The sequence below is a fragment of the Lithobates pipiens genome, unplaced genomic scaffold (genome assembly GCF_037356315.1).
Source record: "Lithobates pipiens isolate NorthernLeopardFrog02 unplaced genomic scaffold, aLitPip1_a1.2 Scaffold_18, whole genome shotgun sequence".
Taxonomy (NCBI): domain Eukaryota; kingdom Metazoa; phylum Chordata; class Amphibia; order Anura; family Ranidae; genus Lithobates; species Lithobates pipiens.
In genome coordinates, this window is record NW_027507758.1 from 319,038,715 (window position 1) to 319,066,049 (window position 27,335).

General features: G+C 43.2%; 1 protein-coding gene across 1 annotated transcript in view; it reads left to right on the forward strand.

Moving 5' to 3' along the window:
• The window catches only part of MDN1 (midasin AAA ATPase 1), a 462,551-nt gene extending 435,745 nt beyond the window's left edge, over nt 1-26,806 (forward strand). The window contains exons 90-102 of the mRNA XM_077487249.1: nt 580-726; nt 1,222-1,323; nt 1,641-1,839; nt 1,927-2,094; nt 6,656-6,816; nt 16,266-16,352; nt 17,581-17,696; nt 17,983-18,157; nt 18,244-18,317; nt 18,524-18,638; nt 18,719-18,782; nt 23,751-23,893; nt 25,968-26,806. Coding sequence (XP_077343375.1) covers nt 580-726; nt 1,222-1,323; nt 1,641-1,839; nt 1,927-2,094; nt 6,656-6,816; nt 16,266-16,352; nt 17,581-17,696; nt 17,983-18,157; nt 18,244-18,317; nt 18,524-18,638; nt 18,719-18,782; nt 23,751-23,893; nt 25,968-26,156 — 1,740 coding nt within the window. The 3' untranslated portion in view covers nt 26,157-26,806. The remainder of the gene's footprint in view (nt 1-579; nt 727-1,221; nt 1,324-1,640; nt 1,840-1,926; nt 2,095-6,655; nt 6,817-16,265; nt 16,353-17,580; nt 17,697-17,982; nt 18,158-18,243; nt 18,318-18,523; nt 18,639-18,718; nt 18,783-23,750; nt 23,894-25,967) is intronic.
• Nucleotides 26,807-27,335: the final 529 nt, after the last annotated feature.

The following is a 27,335-nucleotide window of genomic DNA, read 5'->3' on the forward strand; positions in this document are numbered from 1 at the left end:
TGAGAGTTGAAGGTGTGTCTGTGTAAATCCAGGAAGTGAACAGGCAGCAGCTTCAGCTGCCCACAGTTAAAATCGATAAAGCCAGACTCAGTGGAGGGAGATTTCTGCAGGATTTTTGGCAAGTACATAATCACAGTGTATATAAAATAGTCTGCCAAGTGGTTGGAGTGAAGCTTCAGAAGGTCAAAGATGTTTTTATTTCAAATTATGTGAGCCGGCTGCAGTTCCTTTTTAAGCAAAGTCTTGGCAATTTATCCACTGATGGCTCCCTCTGGTGGCTTAAATGCTAATCTCTATGTCAACAGCACAAATTTGGACTGGTGAGTGTTTAAAATTGGCTATATCAAATATATAATTAAGTAAAAAAACACAGTAATAACGCAGCAGTTTATCAGCTCATAATAAATACGCTACAGTGCTCTATAATGTAAATCGCATCACAAGGTTTGTTTTACAATTATTTCTGTGTATAGTTTGTAATCACATATGCAGATAAAGAAGCAAGATAGCTCTTCATATGCAAAAACATTAACCGGGATGGATCTTTTATTTTTTTTTATTTTTATTTTTTTCTACTAGAATGATGAAAAGTCTGAACATGAGTTGCAGGACTCCACTGAAAGAATGGAGCATGAAACATATGGCAAGACTGCAGAGGACAACCTGCAAAGTGATGATGCTGCGGAATTGGCTGGTGCTCCTTCAGAAAAGGATGAAGCCAAAGAAGTAAATTCAGTTACTAAATCTTGTTTCCTAATTATTTTTAACAGTAAACAAATGTGCTTTATAAAGGGTCCCACTCTGCATAGGATCAATACACTAAACTATTTTTTTTTCCTCATGGTGCTGCAGTAACGCTTTAATCAGGTCTCTGCACAGAAGTGCATTGCGCCACAGTGACATGCAGTGCCATCCAGGTTGCTATCGACTAATGCAGCATGCTTTCAGTTTTCAGCAATACACAACAGACCAGTATTGTGGTGTGAATGGGGTACATAGAAAATATATTTTTTTTATATGCCCTTGCGATGACTGGTGTTAATTCAATACAGAAAAATGCCAGTTAATGCAGATAGTGTGAATGAGCCCTTTAGCAGGCATGATAGTAGTATTTGCATGATCTGCCAACAGTTGAAAAAATATATTTTATTTGGTTCACTGTGTTGACCCCAAAATGCTAACAGTTTGTGTCCTGAAATGTTTTTTCCTTGTAATGTTTAGGAACATGGAAATGGATCTGCTGATGCAAGTCAGTCTGAAGGACATGAATCCAAACTAATGGCCCGTCTGGCTTCTCAGAAGCAAAGTGTGCGTAATACACAGGTAAATTGCTTATATTTTAAACAAGTTAACTGAACCCTGATGGTGTCGGTATCTTTCCCCAAGAAGGAAAGCACATTTTCATTGGAGACATTTTTAACATACAATCACTAGTTAATGACTGCAGTCAGCTTTACATGTTTTTAATGTTTGAGGTACGTTTAAAATGTTGCTTTGTGAAACCCACAATTTTAATTTCCTTTTCAAGAATACAATACTATTTTGTAAAATTATTCATTTCAATAGATGCATATCGCCCATAGTAGTGTCTGTAGCTATTTCTCTTGCATATCTGTTTTTTTTTTTTTTTGTTCCATTAGAGCATCAAACGTAAGCCCGGCCAAGCAGATGACGATCGCACTTTAGGGGATCAAAATGAGCAGGTTCATAAGCGGTTGCGGACTATGGACACTTCCAGTGAAATGGGAAATGAAGATAAACAAGCACAACAAAATGAAGAGGCTGATGCTTATGAGCATATCAAACAAGGAGCAGAGTCCTATGATGCACAGACATATGGTACATTCAGAGTCTGTGTTGTAACGTGGATGTTTAAAGCATGGCCTGCCAGCTGTTTTCTCACAACTTTTCTTCTTTACAATACAGATACAGCCAGCAAAGATCAAGGGAAATCCCAGCCACATAATGAGGAACAAGATGACAGTGCTGTGCAGGATGTGGAAATGGAATCAAAAGAAGATGAAACTTTGGAAGCTGTTAATGTGGAGCGCCTAAAGCCAGAGGAACAGAGATCCCATGACTCCATAAAACAAGGTAAGTTTGAAAATGAGTCACTTGACTATTTAAAAGCAGTTTGAGCACTTTAGGAGTCATGATTAAGTGTGTCCGTGTAAAGAGTTTAACCATTTGACCCCTGGAACATTTTGCCCCTTCGTGACCTCTACTCCTTTATCCGCTTGCCGACCGCTGCACACAGATGTACGTCGCCAGAATGGCACAGGCCGGCAAATAGGCCTACCTGTACATCCCTTTGAATTTGCTGCCTATCGAGCGCACGCACACCGCGGGTCCTGGGAACACGCTGTTCTCCGGCGGCCCGCGATTGCGGTGTGTAGAGGTAGAACGGGAAGATGCCTTTGTAAACAAGTGGTAAGTCAGTGGTAGCCCCTCCCCCTACAGTTAGAACACCTCCCTAGGACACGCTTAACCCCTTGATCGCCCCCTAGTGTTTAACCCCCTTCCCTGCCAGTGTCATTTACACAGTTATCGGTGCATTTTTATAGCACTGATCACTGTATAAATGGCAGTGGTCCCACAATGGTGTCAAAAGTGTCCGCCATAATGTCGCAGTCACGATAAAAATTACAGATCGCCAACATTACTAATGGAAAAAAATAATAAAAATGCCATAAATCTATCCCCTATTTTATAGATGCTATAACATTTGCGCAAGCCAATCAATATTCCCTTATTGCGTTTTTTTTATTTTATTTTTTTAAAATATGTAGAATAATTATCGGCCTAAACTGAGAAATACATTTTGTGTTTTTTATATATTGGGGTATTATAGCAAAATGTAAGACAATATTGCTTTTTTTTTTTCAAAATTGGTGGGTGATCAAATACCACCAAAAGAAAGCTATATTTGTGGGAAAATAAGGACGTCAATTTTGTTTGGGTACAAAGTCACACAACCGCGTAATTGTCAGCCATTATCTCTGGTCAGGAAGGGGGTAAAATCTTACGGTGCTGAAGTGGTTAACTGGCAATTGCTCGGTCATGCAACACTTTATTCAAATTAAATGTATATTTTTCACACAAATAGAGCTTTATCTGGGTGGCATTTGAGTACCACTGGGTTTTATATTTTTTATTATATAAACAAAAAAAGACTTAAAATATTTAGAAAACAATATTTTCTACTTTGTTATAAGACATATCCAATAAAATCAAATTTCTTCATAAATTTAGGGCAAAATGTAACCCGCTTACCTGTCTTTGATAAAAAAAATAAAAAATAAAAAAAATAATCCAATAAGTGTATATATAAACTTGTGTTAGTGTACAAACTATGGTGTATATACACTGGAATTTATGCAGCTCTGACATTGGCTCGTGCCTATTGCATTGCTTGAGGTGCTAAAATGCCAGGACCGTACAAAACCCCCAAATGACTAATTTTTGGAACGAAAACATCCCCATGGTATATGCTGAGAGACAGGTTAAATCCCTGCGGGTTTTTTTTTTTCCTCATGTTTTTCCAGACATTTTTTACTTTACTTTTGTCACTTTAAGATGTTTTTCACACAAGTCATGGGTATATATGGAATTACATGGGTATGGGGATTCCACATGTGAGAAACTTTTTGGCAGCCTAGCCATGTACAGGGGCCCAAAATCGAATCATCACCTTCAGGCTTTCAAGGGGTTTAATTACACATTGGATGTCCTGGCTACATATTACATTTCCAGAGTCAAAAATCTAAAGTCAGTCAAGTTGGCAGTGAGCCTGCTGACAAACTTGTGGTGTGTCCAACCACAGCACAACACCTGTAAACCTGTAAATTGCCCTGAGATGTATGAGTACGTTGGCGGGGGGAATAACCGAGCCAGCAGTAAAAGATATGAACTGCTGGTTGGCAAGTGGTTAACAATACATTCCTGCACAATATTTACATTTAAGTAGATGTAAATAACTATTGAGTTATGAACTGTACAGGTCATCTATATTGCAAGAGGCTTAAACAGTGCAGTGCAGGCAACATATAAGGTCTACTTTTTGGATGCCTTTTTTCTGCAGCCCCAGTGGCTGAAATCCAGAGCTGCTGCAACCAGCAATTTTCAACCATGCCTGGTAGTTATCCACAGACGCTGTTCATGTTGTTCAATAAATCCACCCATTATACTGATCTCCAATTGGCACAACACTGTTAGTGTTGTTGCATATCGGTTAAAGTAGAATTTGATTCAGGATTCCTGGGTTGTGGAAGAAGACTTACAATGCCTTGAAAATATATGCATGCCTCTTAAGATTTTCCACATTTTGTCATGTTACAACCAAAAATGTAAATGGGTTTGATTGGAATTTTATGTGATGGACCAACACAAAGTGGTACATAATTGTGAAGTGGAAGGAAGATAAATGGTTTGCAAAAATTTTTAAATATGTGAAAAGTGTGGCTTGCATTTGTATACAGCCCCCGAGTCAATACTTTGTAGAACCACCTTTCTCTGCAGTTACAGCTGCAAGTCTTTTTGGGTATGTCTAACAGCTTTGCACATCTAGAGAGTGAAATTCATCTGTCAGATTGGATCAAAAGCATCTGTGAACAGCAATTTCAAGTCTTGCCACAGATTCTCAATTGGATTTAAGTCTGGGCTTTGGCTGGTTCATTCTAACAAATCAATATGCTTTGATCTGAACCATTCCATTGTAGCTCTGGCTGTATGTTAAGGGTTGTTGTCCTTCTGGAAGGTGAACCTCTGCCACAGTCTCAAGTCTTTTGCAGACTACCAGGTTTTCTTCTAAGATTGCCCTGTATGTGGCTCCATCCATCTTCCCATTAACTCTGACCAGCTTCCCTGTTCCTGCTGAAGAAAAGCATCCCCACATGATGCTGCCACCACCATGTTTCACAGTGGGGGTGATGTGCAGTGTTCAATTTTCAACACACATAGCATTTTGCTTTGAGGCCAAAAAGTGCAATTTTGGTCTCCTCTGACCAGAGCACCTTCTTCCACATGTTTGCTTTGTCCCCTACATGGCTTCTCGCAAACTGCAAATAGGCCTTCTTATGCCTTTCCTTCAACAATGGCTTTCTTGCCACTCTTCCATAAAAAAAAACAGATTTGTGGAATACACAGCTAATAGTTGTTCTCACCGGCTAATAGTTCTCCCACTTGAACTGTGGATCTCTGCAGCTCCTCCAGAGTTACCATGGGCCTCTTGGCTGCTTTTCTGATGTTTTCCTTGCCTGACCTGTCAGTTTAGGTGGACAGTCATGATGTCTTGGTAGGTTTGCAATTGTGCCATACTCTTTCCATTTTCTGACATGTCACATGTAGCCACCCCCCCATAGTTAGAAACCCGCCCCAGGACACACTTAGCCCTTACCCTGCCCCCTACTGGTTAACCCTTCCTGTGTAAATGACACTACCAGTGCCATTTACACAGGAATCAGTGCATTTGTATAGCATTGATTGCTGTATAAATGACAATGGTCCCAAAAATGTGAGTGTCCGCCATAATGTCACAGTCACGATAAAAATTGCAGATGGCCGCCATTACTAGTAAAAAAAAAAATTAATAAAAATGCCATAAAACTAACCTCTATTTTGTAAACGCTATAACTCTTGCGCAAACCAATAAACGCTTATTGAAAAAAAAAATGTTATTACCAAAAGTATGTAGAAGAATACGTATTGGCCTAAACTGAGGAAAAAAATGTGTATATATATTTTTGGGGGATATCTATTATTGTCGCTCTTTTTTGTTTATAGTGCACAAAATAAAAACCGCAGAGGTGATCAAATACCACCAAAAGAATGTTCTATTTGTGGGGAAAAAATTACGTCAATTTTGTTTGGGAGCCACGTCGCACGACCGTGCAATTGTCAGTTAAATCGACACAGTGCCGAATCGCAAAAAGTGCTCTGGTCAGGAAGGTGGTAAAATCTTCCGGGGCTGAAGCGGTTAAACTTCTCCCCAATTTTATCCCTGACCTGTCTGGCGTGTTCCTTGGCATTCAGGATGCTGTTTGTTTACTAAGGTTTTTTGTAACAAACCCCTGAGGGCTTCATAGAACAGCTGTATTTATGCTGAGAATAAATTACACACAGGTGGACTACTAATTAGATGACTTCTGGAGGCAGTTGGTTCCACTAGATTTTAGTTAGGAATATTAGCATAAAGGAGGCTGAATACAAATGCACGCTACACTTTTCAGATATTTGTATAAAAAAAAACTGAAGTCTATCACATAAAATCCCAATAAAATACATTTATGTTTTTGGTTGTAACCTGACAATTTGGAGAATTCAAGGGGTGTGAATACTTTTTCAAGACACTGTATAAATGGCCACATTTAGTACCTGCATTGCAGTGCTGAAGCTTGGCAGTATTGGAGTACTGAAGGCTGTGTTTTTTTAAAATTTGACACCAGCTGTACTTTCCTTATGAATTTCTTGCACAAACCCCAGTCATTAAGCAAAACTGCCCACTTTAAAAAAAAAAAAAAGCAACTAACTAGACTCCTAAAATTTAGTCAAAAGAAATTGCAGCAGAGTAAATTACTTCTAAATGTTTAAGGAAAAAAGTGGGATGCATTAAAACAGCTTCTGGGATGTAAATCTCTTGCATTGTCTTTAAAAGCAGGGCCTGAGGAAACCAAATTAGACTTGCAAGGAGCAACAGTAGAAGATGATGTACAGAACAAAGATGTTGAATCTACAGCTGTGGAAAAAGAAAAACATGAGAGAAGCACAGATTCTACCATTCATACTGTCTGGGAGTTTTTAAAAGAAGGCTCTGCAATGGTAAGCTCAACTTGTCTTTACAACAAATGAGCAAATAAAAATATGTATGTCAATACTTGTACTCTGATATAGAGTTTACAGGCAAGTCCATTTTATTTTAATTGTACAGTGCAGGCTTGATATTCATAGATCCTGGGACATCCCCAGGCAATGAATAAGAAGGGTGGGCTACAACTAGGCAAACATCAGAGCATTATGTGCTACTACCCGATTGTCCAGATTAGAAAAGAGTAACACACGCATTTATTTTTGAATTGTATACTGTGTGTTTTTATATTTTGTATTTATTTGATTACTTGCTTGTCTTGGTTGTTCGAGGATTAGCTTTCTTTCCTCTTTGTTTAAGAACATAGTGGGTTAAGCAAGTGATTTTGCTACAGAGGCTGTGAGGTCAGGAGGCCTTGTCAGTCTTGTATCACTAGCTATGATTAGGGCTTTTTAGGCCGAAACTTGTTAGTGTTTGCTTTTTGTTTTGGAACCTTTTACTCTTTAGGATGAAAAAAAGGAAAGATACTGCTGGATTTTCACCTGGTTGTTGACTTTATTGTGGTCTGATCTAGGCAAACAGATCTGTGCCAACAGGCCAGAGGCGTACTAAGTGGGAGGGCGGGGGGGCGTGCCGCCCTGGGTGCCACACACTTGGGGGGGTGTCAGGCCAGCGCCCTCTCCGCAACTGAAGTGTCAGACAGCGCCGTGCCTCGGGTTCGCAGCCCACACAGAGGAGCCAGAGGCACTGGCAGTGGGCAGCACCCGAGTGGAGTGACATCTGCTGGTTCAGTGATCCGGGACCCGGCTCCCCTTCTCTCTGTGGTCGCGTCGCGCTGCCGTTCTGATCAGTCTCGGGCAGCGGCTGTCACTCACAGCCGAGCAGAGTGAAGCCGCCTCCCCCTCCTCCATGCACAGCACTGTATAGACAAGGAGGGGGAGGTGGGAGGCGGAGGGGGAGGCGGCTTCACTCTGCTCGGCTGTGAGTGACAACCGCTGCCCGAGACTGATCAGAACGGCGCGACGTGAGTCACGTGACCACAGAGAGAAGGGGATTATTGCGCCGGGTCCCGGATCACTGAGCCGACAGGTGACACTCCACTCGGGTGCTGCTCGCACCTCCACCCTGCAATGCCGCTGCCTTGGGCTCCAGGTACACTATGGGTCCTTAGGGGAGGCTGTGCTGCACTGTGGGGGGGGGGTCCTGCACTGTGGGGGGGGGGTCCTGCACTGTGGGGGGGGGTCCTGCACTCTGGGGGGGGGGGGGGGTCCTGCACTGTGGGGGGGGGTCCTGCACTGTGGGGGGGGGTCCTGCACTGTGGGGGGGGGGTCCTGCACTGTGGGGGGGGGGTCCTGCACTGTAGGGGGGGTCCTGCACTGTAGGGGGGGTCCTGCACTGTAGAAGGGGTCCTGCACTGTAGAAGGGGTCCTGCACTGTAGAAGGGGGTCCTGCACTGTAGAAGGGGTCCTGCACTGTAGGGGGGGGGGTCTGTACTGTAGGGGAAGATTCGGCACTGTAGGGGGGTCTGTACTGTGGGGGGGGGTCTGTACTGTGGGGGGGGGGGGGGTCTGTACTGTGGGGGGGGGGGGGGGGGGGTCTGTACTGTGGGGGGGGGGGGGTCTGTAGTGTAGGGGGGGGTCTGTACTGTAGGGGGGGGGGTCTGCGCTATAGGGTGGAGGGGTCTGTACTGTAGGAGGGTCTGCACTGTAGGGGAGGATTCTGTACTGTAGGGGGGTCTACACTGTAGATGGGGGTCTGTATGGTAGGGAGGGGGGGGGTCTGCACTGTAGGGGATCTGTGTAACATGCAGAGGGTCCAGAGCTGTGAGGGGCTGTGTAATGTAAAGGGGTGCAGGGTGCTGTCTAATGTAAAGGGGTCCAGAGGTTCAGGGTGCTGTGTAATGTAAAGGGATCCATAGGTACAAGAGCTGTGTAATGTAAAGGGGTCCAGAGGTGCAGGCTGCTGTGTAATGTAAAGGGGTCCAGAGGTGCAGGCTGCTGTGTAATGTAAAGGGGTCCAGAGGTGCAGGGCGCTGTGTAATGTAAAGGGGTCAGGAGGTTCAGGGTGCTGTGTAATTTAAAGGGGTCCAGAGGTGCAGTTGTGGAGAGGGGGGGTACACAGTAGTGACAAAAAGATATCGAAGGATGCAGAGGTATGCAGGGGACACGGTGGGTGTTTTTACATTTTATGGTGGGGGGGGTGCCAGATATAGGATCCGCCCCGGGTGCCAAATGCTCTAGGTACGCCCCTGCAACAGGCCCAACAATAACAATGGTTAACAGATCTAAATCTGTGTTGCTGCAAGAGTCCTCAGTTGATAGACCCTTTAAAAGAAATCATTTTTAACCTAACTAGTCTATCATTTTACTTAGGATTCTTCAATCAAACTCTTCTAATAGAGCAAAAAAAGCAGTGCTTCCAGATCAGTGCAACCATAGTAAAACCTTGGAAATCTTACCTGGGCCAGAATAGTATGCATTTACATCTAATAAATATCAGGAAATGGGAATGTGTTTGGAATGTATTCCCTTTTACAGGGTAGACTTTTCAAACTGGGTGATAAAATTCAGACGCTCAGGGCTTAGTCTGATGTGGATTACCACGTTACATCACCCCACTGATCACATGCATTTCAACCATTTCCACTTAGTGCCCTTTATAAGTTGCTCAGGCGCTCCCTCTGCCCTTTTGCTGCATGGACTTCACTACAAGATGGTCTGTACCTGGGTTGCAGTGTACTCCTTTTTGGACACGCTTACCTAGTTTTTTGCACCCCCAGTCAATGAGTACCCCACAGGGGGAATATCCTCACCCATAGCAATGACAGAAACCAGGCACAAGCGAGAAATGGCAACAGCTCAGGCAAACACTTAAACTCATAGTTACAATGCTTCTCTTGCACCAGAGCAAGACCCTATTTTAACACCAGTCTGTGCATCCCATTCTAGTTCTATCTCAAAGATGTAATAAGTCTACCTAACTAAGCCGATTTTTTATTTTTTATTTTTTCTGCAACTATGCCACAATTTCCCAGATGACAATTTACTAATTTAATACAGCCATCACTATTTAGGGCTCAAAAATACAAGGCTTGTCCAGCTCTATTGTCTCTACCCGAGTCTGATGCCCTGGAGTCAGACACAGAGGGACATGAAGAAAACCAGGAAGCTTTGTTAGAAGCAATCAAATGGGCAGTCAATCCAGAAAAGATTTTCACTCCTAGTAATATTGCTGAGCTCTGAACAAAAAAAAAAGTGGTCTGTTCTGATAGTAGATCCTGCTGTCTCAGTCTCAAACAAACCTTTCTGTACCAATTGAAGATGCTACTTTATTCAAAGATTCTGTTGACAAAGTTTAAGACGCTCTTAAAAACTCTACTCTTGCCAGCTCAGTTGTGCAACCAGCTATTGCATTTTGACTGCCGAACTGCAGCCAATTTTACTAGCAATGACCAATGATGCCATGTCCAGGACCATACTTTAAGGCCCCTTTCACACAGGACGGATCAGTAATGATCCGTCCTGTGATGATCCGCTTGCTCAGCTGGGATCGCTCCGTTGTCCCTGCTGAGCCGGCGGCGGACAGGGCGGTCTCTGCACACTGTGCAGGGACCGCCCTGTCAGCTCTCCGCTCTCCTCTATGGGGGATTGGATGAGCACGGACCGTATGTCCCTGTTCATCCGATACGCTCTGCAGACGGATAGAAAAATAGGATTTTCCTCCATCTGCAGAATCTGACAATAGCGGAGGCGGATGATAGCAGGTGTCTGCGGATGTTTATCCGCAGACACCCGCTATCCCATAGGAATGCATGTATGTCCGTATTTCATCCGCAAACGGATGGATGAAATACGGACATAATGTCCGCATGTGTGAAAGGGGCCTAACTAATTACCCTCTGCTTTGCTCTTTTGTGTTGATGCCCTAGTTTAATAGGTTATGACACACGTCTCCCTATTGGCTTTTCTTTTCTCGCATGCAGAATCTTGTGACTTAAAGTGGTTCTAAAGGTTTAAATCTTTATTAAATAACAAACGTGTTCTACTTACCCGCTTTCTATGGGGACAATTCAGCAACTCACGCCTGTACCCCTCTTTTGTGTATAGACATTGTCCGTTCACACATGGAACGTGGACATTTGCAGGAGGAGACAGTTGCTTCCTGTTTGTTGCACAACCTTTTGGCCTATTTTCTGCTTCCAGTGTTTTCTCAAAGGCACCTCTTCTTGTACTTCTGAGAACTCGGGCACCAGAAGTCATGAAGCCTTGAAGGAAGCTATTGGCTATTCTGCTTGCAGGGTGTCGGAGTTGGCAGCGCTATCCTGTCGCACGCGCTACTTGGTGATTCATAAGGACAAGGTGGTGGTTCGTCCTTCTTTCCTTCCAAAAGTTGTCTGCTTTCCATTGAAATAAAGACATCGTGTTGCCTTCTCTATGTCCTAGGCCGCAACATCCAAGGGAATTTGCCTTGCACACCTTAGATGTGGTACACGCTTTAAAAGTGTATTTGGCGGCCACTGAGTATTTTCGAATGTCAAACTCCCTGTTTGTAATCACGGACGCACCAAAGAAAGGGGCTATCTGCTTCCTCTGCAACCATTTGTAGATGGATCAGGCAGATGATGACTCAGGCCTATTCTATCAAGGGTCGGGTTCCTCCCTTCCTGGTGAAGGCACACTCAACTTAGGCGCCAAGTGCCTCCTGGGCCTTCCGTCATCAGGCGCCAATGACGCAAGTTGGCCACCTGGTCATCGGTGCTTACTTTCACAAAATTTTACAAGGTGGATGTGCTGGCGCCTGCGGATGCTTCTTTTGGCCACAAGGTTCTGCAGGCTGCAGTCTAGAGGGTTGTCCCTTGTGAAGCGTTTTTTTTTTTTGTTTGTTTTTTCGCTGTTCAGGTTGAGCTCCAGTTGTTCTCACTGAACTCCAGGTTGTCTGCTTGGCCTGTTTTTTTTGTTGGCTGCCCCACCCCTCACGTTTGGCACTGCTTTGGAATGTCCCTATGGTTCTGAATAAAAAAAAGGCTGTCTGTCAATGAGAAAATGGGATTTTTGACCGTAAAATCAGTTTCTCTTTAATTGACAGAGCACTTGCCCTTCTATGGATTTAATACTTCTGGTACTGCTTGTTACATAACTGAAAAACTATAGCAGAGAGGGGGGTGTATATCACCTAGGACTGCCCAAGGGCGTAGCCAAGTCTTTTTTTTTTTTCTGCCTAGTGTCTTACTCCTGTAGGGGGAAATATAACCCTGTGGTTCTGAATAAAGAAAGCTGTGCCTGTCAATGAGCTCCAACGGATTTTACGGTAAGTCAAAAATCCTATTCCTTAAAGTGCAATCCACCACTATGTAATAACGTTGGCATGCTTACCAAAGAAAGTGTGGACACTTGCCTGATGGAGCACTAATCCTCGGAACGCATGCACAAATCCAGCCTCCACACTCAGACTTCCTGGTGACGGCTCCCTCCTGTGCTCTCCCATCCTGCCCGGGACACCAGAAAATACCAGCGCTGCGCACCCCTGGATCTCTACACAATCTGACTGACCTTTTACTTATGGACCTTGACTGATGTACCTAAAACTGCCACTGTCTTGTGGAACCTCTCCTTTTATTCTTGGATGGGGTGATTTCTATAACATTGGTCTGTCTGTGCTGGATTTGGCTGAGGTGTTTCCTCATGACTGCTTGATTCAATACTGATCAGTATATGAGTCCACACCTTCTGGTAAGCCTGCCAACATTATTATAAGGTGGTGGACTGCACTTTAAGTAATAGGTTCTTATCTACTGTGAACATTCAGGGGTGATCTCTTCTCAACTTATGGAACTCATTTCTCTTTCGTTCATTGATGAACATAGCTCCTTTAAATCTTGACTGTAGGGTTATCATGCCACCTTCAGGAAGGACTAGGCAGAACATGTAAGACATGTAAAAACAGCAGAACTATATAGCTCTGCCCTGGGGGCGGTCCCTCTGGCTATAACCCCTCAGCCTGCTTTCTGCAGCTCAGTTTTTTTTCTGCCTAGTGAAGAAGGACCTAAGCTCCCTTAAGGGACCATTGGTCCTGGGGATTTTTCTGCAAGATTTTGATCCTGTGATCTTCTATCAACAGCCGGCTGGGTGACAGGCTGGATAATGTAGATCCTTTTAGTCTCCCCAGCCTGGCCATAGAGGGCGAGCAGGGCCTCGCTACACGCTGGGTCGGCCACAACATGCCCCTCCTGCTCCAGGGGCGGCTGGTGAGCTATATGCTCCAGGGTATACACATGACTGGGCTACTGCTGTGTGTCAGTGTGCCGTGGCCAGCAGCCACCCCATTCTGCTCGGGTGATGGGTCTGTGGTGGAATGTCTCCAACTATCCCGAACAGATGGGTAAGTACAGCTCTCCCCGCCTCAACAGGATAGAGCAGCTGGGCATTCCCTAGGAGGTCGATTAGGGGGTCTCTCGCTCTCCCTTTCCTCTCACCCTATGCCTGTTTTCCCTCTTTCCCCTGCGGGGGAAGCTGCATGACTGGGCATTAGGTGTGGTGTATGTACATGGGCCAGGGGTTCTCCGGGGAGGCTCTGATCCTTGACAGGGGCTGCACTGTCTAGGTCCGTTTGTGGTCTATTGCCCTTTTTTTCTGTGCTGTGAGGTGCCTGTGTAAAGAATTACCTCAGAATATGCTGCCACCATTTTCCAGCGGCCACAGCCATATTCCTGTTTTTGTAGAGCATGGCTGTCAGCCATTTCATAGAAGTCTGGCGGTCATTTTCTTGTAGCCTCGGTGCGTTTTTACCTCCAGTGCTGGGTCATTTTACCTCAGAACATTGCGGTTTTTCTCTCTGGGCACCAGTGACTAGACACAGAACACAGCGGTCAGTGGCAGCACTCAGTCTGTGAGCAGCTAGGAGGGTGGCATTGTGTACTTTGTCCGACGTCCCCAAGTGTGGCAGACGAGGTGGCTCAGCATGGCGTCAGAAGCTGGCGCTCCTTCCCCAGATATCCCTGTAATCGCAACCGGCTCACCTGCAAATAATGCAGTGCCTATGGACACTTTGTCAGCGGTCCTGGGAAAAGCTCTGATTCAGACTCGGGCCCTGCAGTGACTGGCGGCCCCTGTTCTGACATGTCAGGATGCAGACCAGGACCGTTCAAGGATCAGGTAGAAAAAGAATTTGCTTTCTAAAAAAACAAGTTTGCCGGCCGGCTTTGTACAACGCTGCCCGTCGCTTCCGGGTTCAGTGTGGATCGCGGTGACGTCAATACGCCGCTCCTGCGTTGTACGAAGCCGGCCGGCAAACTTGTTGTTTTTTAGAAAGCAAATTCTTTTTCTACCTGATGTAAGTGTAATTCTTTTTAATTTATTAAATTTTATGACTTTATTACACTATGGCGATTCCTCTCGTTTATGTATGTGCTGGGCAATGAGCGGTGTGCCCGTAGGATTATACCAACTACTTGAACTAAGCGCTTAAAGAGATACATCCTCCATGCAGTCCATGCTCAGAGGGAGTGTTTTAATATTGGCGACATCTGATCTCTGAGATGGGATCAGTTTAGCTGGTAAGCGTCAGTATTGTTGGTGGTGGAAGTCTTTCTCTGCAACTCTGATGACACTTTTTCTTCATTGGTGTGGTGTGATAAAACACGGTGGAGACTACAAGCAGAATCTCTGTTGATGGGGAAAAGGACTAACATTTGAACACATGCATTTTTGTTTATTTTTTGTCAAACTGTTGTTTTGATTTATTTATTTATTTATTTACTTGTTTCACATAGTATTTTTGGATCATTATAGCGCAGCTTATTTGGAAAAAATTTGTATTTGAATTGTGGGTATCTCACGTTTAAAGCTGCTGCTGCATTTACTGTATATCTTCACTATTTTTTTTGTCACAAATTTTCACTGTTCCACAAACCATATTTAAGAATAGCGCTGTATTTTATGGGTTTTATTTTAACAGCATGGCTGTTTAAAGCCAGGTGCTAAAGGACCGAGGTCTGTCAGACTCAGTAATATGTACTATGCTGAGGGCACGAAAATCTTCTTGGAAGATTTACCATCGTATGTGGAAGGCCTACATCTCCATGTGTGAGGAGATGGGGTGGCGTCTGCGCACTTATTCGGTTTCCAGGATCCTACTGTTTTTTACAGCGAGGAGTGGATCAGAAACTTGCCTTAAGCACCATCAAGGGACCGATATCGGCCTTCGCTGTCTTTTTCCAATGCCCCTTGGCGTCTCACTCATTGATAAGCACTTGGTCGTCCGTTCACACTTTTACAAAATTCTACAAAGTTGATATAAGCGCATCTTCGGATGCTTGCTGCGTTGTGTAAAAGTTGCAATTTACACCTTTTTTTTATTTTATTTATTTTTTTAAGAAAAGTTACAATTCTGTTGTAAATGCATTTTTAATGCATACGTTGGCCACAAGTTCTGGTGCTGCCATTTCAGGTGGCAACTCCTCCGTTGAGGCGTGCCTCTGGTTGTGGGTGAAGTTATGTTCTGCTGTTTCCACCCCTCGTTTTGACACTGCTTGGGGCTGTCCCTATGGTCAAGATTTAAAGGAACTGTGTCCGTCAATGAACGGAAGAGAAAATAGAATTTTTATACTCACAGTAAAATCCTTTTCTCTGAAGTTCATTGACGGACACTGCACCCACCCCTCCTATTTTTACGTTGTACTGCTTGTTGACATACTGAGCTGCAGGAAGCAGGTTGAGGGGCTCTAGCCAGAGGGACTGCCTCCGGTTCAGTTTTTCAAAACCATTTTTTGCCAGATTTCTTTTTGAAACTCTGCTGATGCATGCTTCGACTGCAAGATTCTTCTATTGTTCATTTTGGTTGGGTCCACTGACCTTTCTTTTTACTGTGGGCCTATTGTCACTGTTGCCCACCTCCTGAATTATTTCTTGGGGATGTCCCATGGTCTAGTAACCAGTTTGTGTCCTGTAGTGTATTGTACAAATAAGGTATGAGGCGTTTTGGATTGCCTGTAAATTCCATAGCTTGGACTAAAGTACAGTATACAGGTCCCTCTCCAGTGATCTCGCTATTGCTTGCTAAAAAAAAAAAAAAATCTGGGGCCACACAGTGGATAAGGGTCACATGGATAAACTGGGGGGGGGGGGGGCATTCCCAGCACAGCCTTTGCTAGTGTTGACTCGCTTGAAGGTAACTGCATATAACTCATGGTCTACGAATGAATTCCTATGTTCTTCAAGATATGGATTTTACAGGTACATCAAAAATCCTGTTGTGTAAGGCGTTTCATTTTATTGCAGGTGTTTTAATCTCTTGGTTAACCTTTGTTTCCTTCCTTGTCTCTTGATTACGTGACACCATTGGCTCCTCTTTTGGCTCAGTTGTGTATTTTGTGTAATTCTGCGTAAAAGCAACTATATTGGTTTCTTTTAACTGGCGATACCTTTTGTGCACTGTATATATCCGCTTAATACTTTGTCTCCATCAGATCCCTGAAAACCCAGAAGAGCTTAGAAGAGAGCTTGAAAAGCAGCTGGAAGAATGGCAAACGCATCCTATTGGGGATGCGGAGGAGGTGGGTAAAGTCTGAAGTCTGTTTTGGTCCCCATTTACCATCAGGTACTAATGAATCTTTCCCAAGCGGAGCAAGGTGAAGCGTGAGGGAACCAAAAAATATTTGTAATTTATTTTATAATAATAAGTGATACAGAAAATTTCTTACATTTATTAAACAAAACAAACCTCCAATCAGTTCACTTGTATGTATAATTTAGATTTAAAAAAAAAAAAAAATTGTATATTAAATACACAAAAACAGGTACTCAAAACTTTTGGATGAAAAAAAAAGGGGCTAACTTTACTGTTTTTTTTTTTTTTTTTTTTTTTAAATCGGTGTATTTTTTCCCAAAAAATTGCGTTGGAAATACCGCGTCACATAAAATATTGCAAGAACCGCTATTTTATTCCCTAGGGTCTCTGCTAAAAAATATATATATAATTTTTGGGGGTTCTAAGTGATTTTCTAGTAGAAAATACAGGATTTTTACTTGTAAGCAACAAGTGTCAGAAAAGATTTAGTCTTTAAATGGTTAAACTGAGAACTCTACACAGGGAGTTCAGTCCATTGAAGAAGAAACATTGTATCTCTTTGATCTTTTCTTGGCAGACTGCCTGAGGCTCGTTCACACAGGGGCGACTTGTCCAGGCGACTTTGCCGCCTGACAAGTTGCATTCCGTTCTGTACTATGGAACCGTTCTAATAGGAGCGACTTCAGGCGACTTGCATTGACTTCTATACAGAAGTCGTTTTGCAAGTCGCCGCTGATCGTGTGCAGGTCGCGGCGCTGCAAGTCGTGCCGCCCCTGTGTGAACCGAGCCTGAGAGGAGAAAAGAGATAAACTTCAGGCAACTTACATTGACTTATATTACAGAAGTCTTTTGGAAGTCACGCTGAACATATAATCGGCCTTTTTATCAGCACAATCGGCCGATGCCGATTAATTAAAAAATGCCAAATATCCGCCGTTATATTGGTCGACCTCTAACGCTGAACCTAACGCTCAAAAAATCTGTAGCGTCATCAGTATGCAATGGATGAGAATGCTATTGCCTACACTGTAGATTGCGATTATTTCAGCCCAGTGGCTGTGTAATATTTCATGGTAGTGTGAGCGAGAGCCAGGAGTGTTCTCGCAGACAAATTTCATTGCTGCTGTTCCCTAGAGAAACCTTTTAAATTGTAGTTTTACATTCCATGGCTTATGTATGTGTAACAACAAACTGCTATTTATCTTTTGTTTTAGGAGAAAGCAGCAGCTGAAATGTGGCAGAGATACCTCCTGCTCACTGGTTCTCTGTCTCAGCAGTTGTGCGAGCAACTGAGGCTCATATTGGAGCCAACACAGGCAGCCAAACTGAAGTAAGTAAAATGTAATGTTAAGGAACAAAAAAAACTAATTTAGACCATTTGTAAACAGCAGACATGTTACCTAGACAAAAAAAAATGTTAATCCTTAATTTATGTTGAAGATTGGCCTTGAATTTGGGTTTTCTATTGTAACATTGCTGACAAAAAAGCAGTCTGTTGCTGTTTGGAGAAATCCTTTATTTCCTTACACTAATATAATACTGTAATAACTGTTTGATCGACAAAGAACTGGTTAAATGGAGCCTTGAATCTCCTAAACATCTTCTTCCCTCTATAGAGGTGATTATCGGACAGGAAAGAGGCTGAATATGCGGAAGGTGATTCCATACATTGCCAGTCAGTTTAGAAAAGACAAAATTTGGCTGAGAAGAACAAAACCCAGCAAGCGTCAATACCAGATTTGTCTAGCTATTGATGATTCTGCCAGTATGGTTGATAACCATTCTAAACAGGTAATAACTCCTTGGTTGTATACTTGCAGCACATTTCTCCCAGTGTGGCGTTCTTTTAGAATTACAATAATTTCCTTCTTTTTTAGCTGGCATATGAAGCATTAGCTGTGATTGGAAATGCATTAACTCTACTCGAAGTGGGACAAATTGCTGTGTATAGGTTTGTATCTGCCCTCCCCTAGTCACTTGTCAAATGTTACTTTTGGTGTTTGAATATTACATTTGCAGACAGAACCCAGCATTAGAAAAACAAATTGACTAACTTATGTAGGCAAAGTTAGCTCAACTTGAATAGCCTTTAAGAAAGTAAAACAAACTTGTTTGTAAACTATGGTCAATCTCAAACTAACCCTGTCTTACATTTAGTTTTGGAGAGAGCGTCAAGCTTTTACATCCTTTCCATGAACAATTTAGCGAGCAGTCTGGATCCAGAATCCTCAATCAGTGCAAGTTCCAACAAAAGAAAACTTTGCTTGCCCAGGTAATAGACCAGAATGTTTTGGTTAGAAGGCTGGCTTTTTGAGGTGTGTGGTCTAATGTAAATAATCTGTTTTTGTGCAGTTTTTGGAGTCCTCAGTCCCCATGTTTGAAGCAGCACAACAATTATCTCTGGGTACTAATCCAGGTGAGCTCCATCTTTCAAATATGAGTAGCTAAAAGGAATGTGAAGGCAATGTAATTAATCTTCATAAAATCTCTTGGGTCAACTTTAAATTGTTTACTATAGCGAGTAGTATATTTTGCAAGTGTTGAGATGCATACACCTGGCAGAAATACAGCCGTGGCCAAAAGTTTTGAGAATGACACAAATATTGATTTTCACAAAGTCTGCTCAGTGTTTTTAGCTCTATTTGTCAGATGTTACTATGGTATACTGAAGTATAATTACAAGCATTTCATACGTTTCAAAGGCTTTTAGTGACAATTACATTAAGTTTATGCAGAGTCAATATTTGCAGTGTTGACCCTTCTTTTTCAAGACCTCTGCAGTTCGCCATGGCATGTTGTCAATCAACTTCTGGGCCACATCCTGACTGATGGCAGCCCATTCTTGCATAATCATTGCTTGGCATTTGTCAGAATCTCTGGGAGTTTTTTTTTCACCTTCCTCTTGAGGATTGACCAAACATTCTCAATGTAATTAAGGTCTCGGGAGTTTCCTGACCATGGACCCAAAATTTCGATGTTTTCTTCCCCAAGCCACTTAGTTATCACTTTTGCCTTAAGGCAAGGTGCTCCATCATGCTGGAAAAGGCTTTGTCACCAAACTTTTCTTGGATGGTGGGGAGAAGTTGCTTTTGGAGGATGTTTTTTTTTTTTATCATTCTTTATTATAGGCTGTGCTCTTAAACAAAATTTGTGAGTGAGTCCACTTCCTTGGCTGAGCAGAAACCCCACACATGAATGGTTTCAGGATGCTTTACTGTTGGCATGACACAGGACTGATGGTAGCTCTTTTCTTCTTGGGACAAGGTATTTTCCAGATGCCCCAAACAATCGGAAAGAGGATTCATCAGAGAGACTTTACCCTGGTCCTCCGCAGTCCAATCCCTGTACCTTTTGCAGAATATCATTCTGTCCCTGATTTTCCTGGGGAGAAGGGGCTTCTTTGCTGCCCTTCGTGACACCAGGCCATCCTCCAAAAGTCTTCACCTTACTGAGCGTGCAGATACACTCACACCTGTTTGCTGCCATTCCTGACCAAGCGCTGCACTGGTGGTACCTCAATCCCACAGCTGAATGAACTGTAGGAGACAGTCCTGACGCTTTCTGGACGTTCTTGGGCGCACTGATGCCTTCTTCACAACAATTGAATCTTTCTCCTTTGAAGTTCTTGCTTGTCTGATAAATGGTTAATTTAGGTACAATCTTAGTAGCGGCAATATCCTTGCCAAAATCTGATCTGATCAGACATTATTGTAATTATTGAATGCAGAGGTAGCCATTTTCTGGCAATCGTGTGGGCTCCCAAATCCCTTTATCAGGTTGGCTGACCCCTTACACACATTGCCCTTTAATAGCTCTCCAAGGGTTAGATTAGCTTTGAATACCTTACCTTTATCTACTGTTTAGAGAAACAGACCTCTATTTATTTCAGATAAAGGGAGAATTTTCTACAGCCATATTTGGACTGCAAGAACAGCTCTGGGGGTTTTTCAAGGGCTTGTTGAAACGGCCTTTCAGAAGGGTTTTGCCCACCAGTACCCCCATGTAGGAGACTTAGGGTTTGCCTGGCTATTTCCTACTTAAACAAGACACTTTCAGTGGATGAGGTCCTGGTCTTTAAAGAGGCTTTTACGAAAGAGACACTTTACCAGTCCAGGAATCCAGCACTATCCCCATCTGGGCTCGAAATAGGCCCCCCTTTTAGGTGGGGGAGGTAGGAGAATTCGTGTAACTTTCCTTTTAAAGGAATACAAGTTTAAAGGCCCTCTTATAAAGGCATCCTCCTCTCTGGTAAGAGTGGCGTGGGAGTTTGCTAGGTTCTTAGTTTGGACAAAGCATATGCTCTTTAGAGAATCAGACCCAGCGTTTCCTGCTATTTGGCAGCTACTAGAAGACTGTCCAAGAGCCTTGAATTTCTCGATGTATGCTTTGGAAGACTCCATAAGGCAAATTTCACGGGTGGGCACAATGTCTGTCCATGTGAGCAGGATTCTGTGGCTCAAGTGTTGGTGAGCAAAACTTATCTGCGAGCAAATTGAGAGGCTACCCTTTGAAGGTAAAAACTTGTTTGGACCAGTGCCTTCATCCAAAAGATGACTGGGTAAAAGTGCGCTCTTAGCCCTTAAGAAGAAGACAGTGGTAACTAATAATCCATTGACACCTCTGGTTTCCAAGATTAGTTGCTTTCATAAGAAAACGCCCTCAGGCTCTTAAGTAGTAACCCACATTCCAAATCCTTAACAAGAACAGGACGACTCCTGTTCCGGAAGCAAATCCTCTTCCCTCTCAAGGGGCACTCCCACTCACTAAAGTGAGGGAATTTCTATTGCCGTTTGTGGTTATTCTGACTCAAAGTGTCAGACAGCTGGGTCTGCATTGTCGTGTCCAGAGGCTAAAAGATGGAGTTTTGCTGCTTTCCCCCCTCCATCACGCTTTTTGCGCTTAAAGAGCTTTTTCCTTTGTGGCCCTGTGAAGTTTGCATTCCCAAAAAATCATTCCACCTATGTCAGCAGAGGAAAGGTCTCATGGCTGCTGTCTCCAACCTGTTCTGGAATTCAAGGTTCTGAAAAAGTTCCAGAAGATGCTTCATCAAGGGGGCCTCTTGGCATTGGTGGATATAAAGAACGCCTACCTGCACATACTGATTTTCCAGCCTCGCCATTTTTGTGTTTTTGCAGTGAAGGGTCGCCACTATCAATACCCTTTTGCCTGTGTACGGCCCCCAGGGTGTTGACTCTGGTTCTGGAGTTTTTGAGGACCCCGGGTTTTTTCTTGCAGGCTATCTAGGCGACCTGCTTCAGAAACATGTCCAATGTCTAGTTAAAGGTGTAAGTCCTAGAGGGTTCAGCTGGATACTGAACCTTCAGAAATCTGTCTTGGTTCCACATCCAGTTCCTAGAGTACTTGATAGAGCTCCTGGCTTGGAAAAGTGCCAAGTAAACCTCAGTTGAACCCAGGAGAATGGGCTGTTGATCTGGAGTTGTCCTAAGAGATGTTTCTGCCAAGGGGGATGCCAGGCTGAAGATAAACAAGTAAAACTCATGTAGGAGGATTTGTTTTATCTCTGCGCATTACCTGAGACCAGTCACTTTACTGGGGATATGAGGGTTTACAACCACTTTAACGATCAAGGAGATATTTGAATTGTATTTACTAAATCAGTCTCTGAAGACCCATTCAGGGTGTACATCACTTTCACATTGAGGTGCCTTACAGGTGTTTTAGCGCTTAAAAAAAAGCGCCTGTAAAGTGCCTTTCCTGTCACTCCAGTGTGCAAGCCTGAGTAAAATCACAATAGAGAGGTGTGTTAAAAAAAAAAAGTCCTGCAAACAACATCTTTGGGGCAGTTCCGCCCCTGCCCATTGAAATTAATGGGCACCATTGCCAAAGCACTTTGGCAGCAGGACTACATGAGCGGTATTAACCCCTTTGGCCACTAGCGGGGGTTAAAAGCGCCCTGTTAACCGCTGCTAAAACTACAGTAAAGTGCCACTGAAACTAGCGACGCTTTACCGCCAACGCTTTCACCTTCCCCTGTTGAGAAACTGCTCTTAAGCTACTTAATTATTCAACATGTATCTTGTATAGGGCCCTCCTTACAGCACCCTGTGCATTTTTGGGACCTCAATCCTGTTCTCTGCCCTGCAGAAATCACCATTTGGGCCCATCAGGAAAAATTTTTACAGGCGCTATTTTTAGCCCAAAAGAGTCTGAAAAATGCCCCAGTGTGAAGGGGGTCTTAGTGTCTCTCTCTTCTAAGGAGTAATTTCTCATTCTCCCACAACATCAGGGTAGTTATACGCCCAAGATTATCTATTGCTCCTAAAGAGGTAGCAATCTTCTACCTCAGGGAAGACCTAGTCATGCCATCTTTGTGCCCTGCTCCTAAGCAACCTTACTTTTCACGGTTTAGAAGTAGTCAGAGCCATGAGAGTCCACCTCAAAGCAACAGCTTTTATCAGGAAGACAAAACTCCCTATTCGTGGTACCCTCAGGAACTCACAAGGGGACATACTGCTTCCACCATTCACTAGCTCCTCCGCTTTTACATGCTCACTCCACCTGGTCGGTGAGTGTTTCCTGGCCTCTTATAGTAAGGTTATAGGGGAAACATGTTGGAGACATACCTTCAAATGCTTGCCAGTGCCCCAAAAACCTAAGGGGTAAAGCCTATAAGCCAGGCTCTATGAAGACTCAGCCATTTGTCTTGTATTGTACTCCAAGATATTGTATAATTTATAGGTAAGTCAACACATTTTTTATTTCACCCTCTGTCTAGAAATGCTGTCAATTTTGATTTACACAATTTAAAAAAATGTATCAATCCCCTGTAATGATATATGATCAGGATGTGATTTTTCCTTGATTGTTGCTTAGGTAATTGCTTACAGTAGCTCCTTTTAAAAACAAAAAAAACTGAGGGCAGAGTATATATTGAAATTCATAGAAAGAAAGGACTGCAATTAGTGATTCATTTTTTTTTGTTGTTAAAATAAACCCGGTTATCCTTGCATGTTCCATATAATGGTTTTGCACAGAGCAGCCCCAATCCTCCTCCTTTTCAGATCCCCCACTGGGCACGCCTGGCTCTATCCGCACTCTCGTTGCATGCCAATATAGCAAGCCGCTTGCTTTTAGGGATCACTTATGTATGCTTGCTCCAGAGCAAGGCCCCGCACCTGCTCCTTCCTCATTGGTTGTGATTGATGGCAGCGGGACCCATTGAGAAGGAACAGAGTCCAGAGAGCCTCTTCTGCCTTTTACAGCCACTTATAATCTCTCTCCCTGCTTCAAAAGATCAAAAAATTAGTACTAGTCATAATGCAACTATTTTGGAGTGTTATTCTTCTTCCCACAGTACCAATACTAGTGTTTTGGTGTTACTGATGTAGGTATTTTGTATTAAGTTTTTGTTTTTTCGTTAAAGAAACTGCCCAGCTCCTCATAATTGTGTCGGATGGAAGAGGAATATTTGTGGAAGGAAAGGATCGTGTCACAAATGCCGTACAAGTAGCCCGCAATGCAAACATCTTTATTATATTTATAATCTTGGATAACCCAACGTCCAAGGTAAAGCCAATATCTCTAAGGCATTTTGCATGTTTTTTTTGTTTTGTTTTTATTGAAAATGTTATATACAGTTTTTTTTTTTTTTTTGAGTCTCTGGAACTAGCTAAACATTTATGTAGACTATGCCAATTCATTATTTTCCGGGCAAACATTTCAGTGAAAGTGAGTTTATCTGCCTTACGCCCTAAACCATACACAACCTAATATTTTCAATGAAGCACAGCTGGAGAAAGGAGCACTTCATTAAGTAAATTTTTTTCCTTATCCTATTTGTTCCCTGCAATATGGAGGAACATTGGACATTAGTAAGCCTTGAATATTAGACTTCCCTTTTCTTTACCGCCACCTTATATTTGTCACTAGATATATTAACCACTTGAGACCCGCGCTATAGCCGAATGACGGCTACAGCGTGGACCTCCTTTGCCGGGACGACGTCTATTGACGTCGTCCTGTGCACGAGCGGCCTGCGCGCCCCCTGAGGGGCGCGCGCTCTGTGATCGGCTATTATTCCTCCTCGCGTTGACAGCGCGAGGAGAAAGAAAAGAGCCGATCGCCGGCGGCCGTGATCGGGACATCAGTCCCGATTACGGCCAGCCCTGCCAGTGCCACCTCATTAAAAAATAAGTGCCCCCCAGCAGTGCCCATAGTGCCACCCAGCAGTGCCTACAGTGCCACCCAGCGGTGCCCACAATCTACCTCAACAAAGGTGCTGCACCCCAGTGCCACATATCCGTGCCCAGCAATGCCACCTATCAGAGCCACCTATCAGTGCCCATCAGTCCCATTTATCAGTGGTACCTATCAGTGCCCCTTAGTGCCGCCCATCCGTGCCGCCTTATCTGTGCCCATCGGTGCCGCCTTATCTGTGCCCATCGGTGCCGCCTTATCTGTGCCCATCGGTGCCGCCTTATCTGTGCCCATCGGTGCCGCCTTATCTGTGCCCATCGGTGCCGCCTTATCTGTGCCCATCGGTGCCGCCTTATCTGTGCCCATCGGTGCCGCCTTATCTGTGCCCATCGGTGCCGCCTTATCTGTGCCCATCGGTGCCGCCTTAACTATGCCTATCAGTGCCCACTAGTGCAGCCTATCAGTGCCGCCTCATCAGCGCACTTCAATGAAGGAGAAAAATTACCTGTTTGCAAAATTTTATAACAAACTATTAAACCTGATTTTTTTTTTGCATCTTTTTTTTGGTTTGTTTAGCAAAAAATAAAACTCCCAGCTGTAATTAAATACCACCAAAAGAAAGCTCTCTTTGTGGGAAAAAAATGATAAAAATTTCATTTGGGTACAGTGTTGTATGCCCGCGCAATTGTCATTCAAAGTGCATCAGCGCTGAAAGCTGAAAATTGGTCTGGGCAGGAGGGGGGTTTAAGTGCCCAGTAAGCAAGTGGTTAAGATTAAATTTAGATACCTGCCTCATTACTGCTTTCCTTACTGTAGCCCTTGTTAGTTCAGCCAAGTCTTAAAGAGGAAGTAAAGGCAAAAAAACACACACCCTGTAAGGCAAAGGCATAATGAGCTAGTATGCTTAGCATACTAGCTCATTATGCATAACTTACCTGAGACCGAAGCGGTCCTCCGTCTTCCTCTTCGCCGCTGCCATGGATCCCGGAGCGTCTTCCGGGTCTCGCTGCTCCGGCACTGTGATTCGCCGGAGCCGCAATGACGTCACGCCCGTGCATGCGCACGGGAGCCGACACTTGCGGCATATCGCTGCGATCTGGGGCCTGCCCAGTGCGCCTGCGCGCCGCTGTCTTCGGGTAAATATCTCCTAAACCGTATAGGTTTAGGAGATATTTCTTGGACCTACAGGTAAGCCTTAATCTAGGCTTACCTGTAGGTCGAAGTTGGTTGTAAGGGTTTACAACCACTTTAACCATGTTCAAGAAGATCTTGTCAATCAAGTATTACAAGTGATGCAACTAACCTATTTGATTTTTATTACACCCACATCAACATATGGCCACATACCTTTAGTTCAAATTTGAATGTTTAAATTATAAGCAATCTAATTACATGTGCCTTCTAATTAGATTTTTTAAGTCTCTCTTGTTTTTGTTTTTTTTAGGATTCCATCCTGGATATAAAAGTGCCGATTTTTACCAATCCGAAAGAAATGCCAAAAATGATATCTTATATGGAGCAATTTCCATTTCCATTCTACATCATTCTTCGAGATGTAAACTCCCTTCCGGAAACCCTTAGCGATGCCCTCAGGCAGTGGTTTGAATTGGTGACTACCTCAGAGCATGTGTAATCTGTCTTCATACGTGCACAGCAGTCTGAACTTTACACCACTTGTTATGGATAAGACCAGAAGAGGCACCAAGGACCCTCATACAAAGCAACATCCTGCAGTTCCATTGAATTTTTCTGTGGCCTGCAGCTCAGGTCAAGTCATTTCAGCATTGCAACAAGCTCTGCGCTCGGTGACAAAATGTACCTCTTGGCTTAGAAAATCGCATACCTCTAGCAAGTTAAGGGATACCGTCAGCTTTCCCTCTATGTACGTTAACAAAACACTGTATCATACATCTTTCCCACTGCTACATGCAGTAAAGACTGTAAAGTAATATAATATGTAGAGACGTAGACCATGTTTGTATCTCTTTCTCGTTCTAAAAAAAACAATAATAAATGTATTATTGTTTTTTTGTTTTGTTTTTTTAGTAAGCCAAAGTTCACTTAAACATTTGATCAGAGACCTGAAATATTTCTAGTTTAGTTGTGGCCTAAATTGTCTATCCATCCTCTGTGAAATGTATTGTTGTAAATGGCGACATTATACTGTGAAGTCTGCACATTTTGTATATTATTATTATTAGGACGTAAAGGTTTGACAGAAATCTACAATACTGTTTTTCTATCCTAATAGCTATGCAGCCTAATAAAGATCATTCTTAATAATTTGACTTCTGTTGTTGAAAACACAAAGTGGCCATAGTACAATGTGTTTTAAATAAATATATTTTCTTAATTGCCAAGGATAGATGACAGTCCAGATTTTCCAGCATTTAGCACAGCGATACAGAAATAAGAATCCTGGTTTCGTTTTCAGCTCTGCACTGCGAAATTACAGTTGGCTACTGATTGGTTGTTGTGCGGAACAAAAAATGTTAGCACATTTTTGCATATACAAGTTGCTAGCGGTCAACTATCTAAAAATTTTGAAAGCTTGACTTATGGTGAAGACTTAAGGCCTAAGGAATTACAGAAACAAAAATCTAATTTTAGAAAATGAAAGACATTTTCTTTGCTGACATTACATTTTTCTGATGACGATGGGTGCAGTCTTTCAATTTCTCTGAAATGACATAAAAAAGGGTGGGTAAGAGATTTTAGGTAAAACATATGATTTGCTTTTTTTCCCCTTCCCCAATCAGTACTGTCACATGAATTGCGTGCAAGTTTTTTTTCAAGAGAGAGAGAGAGTCAC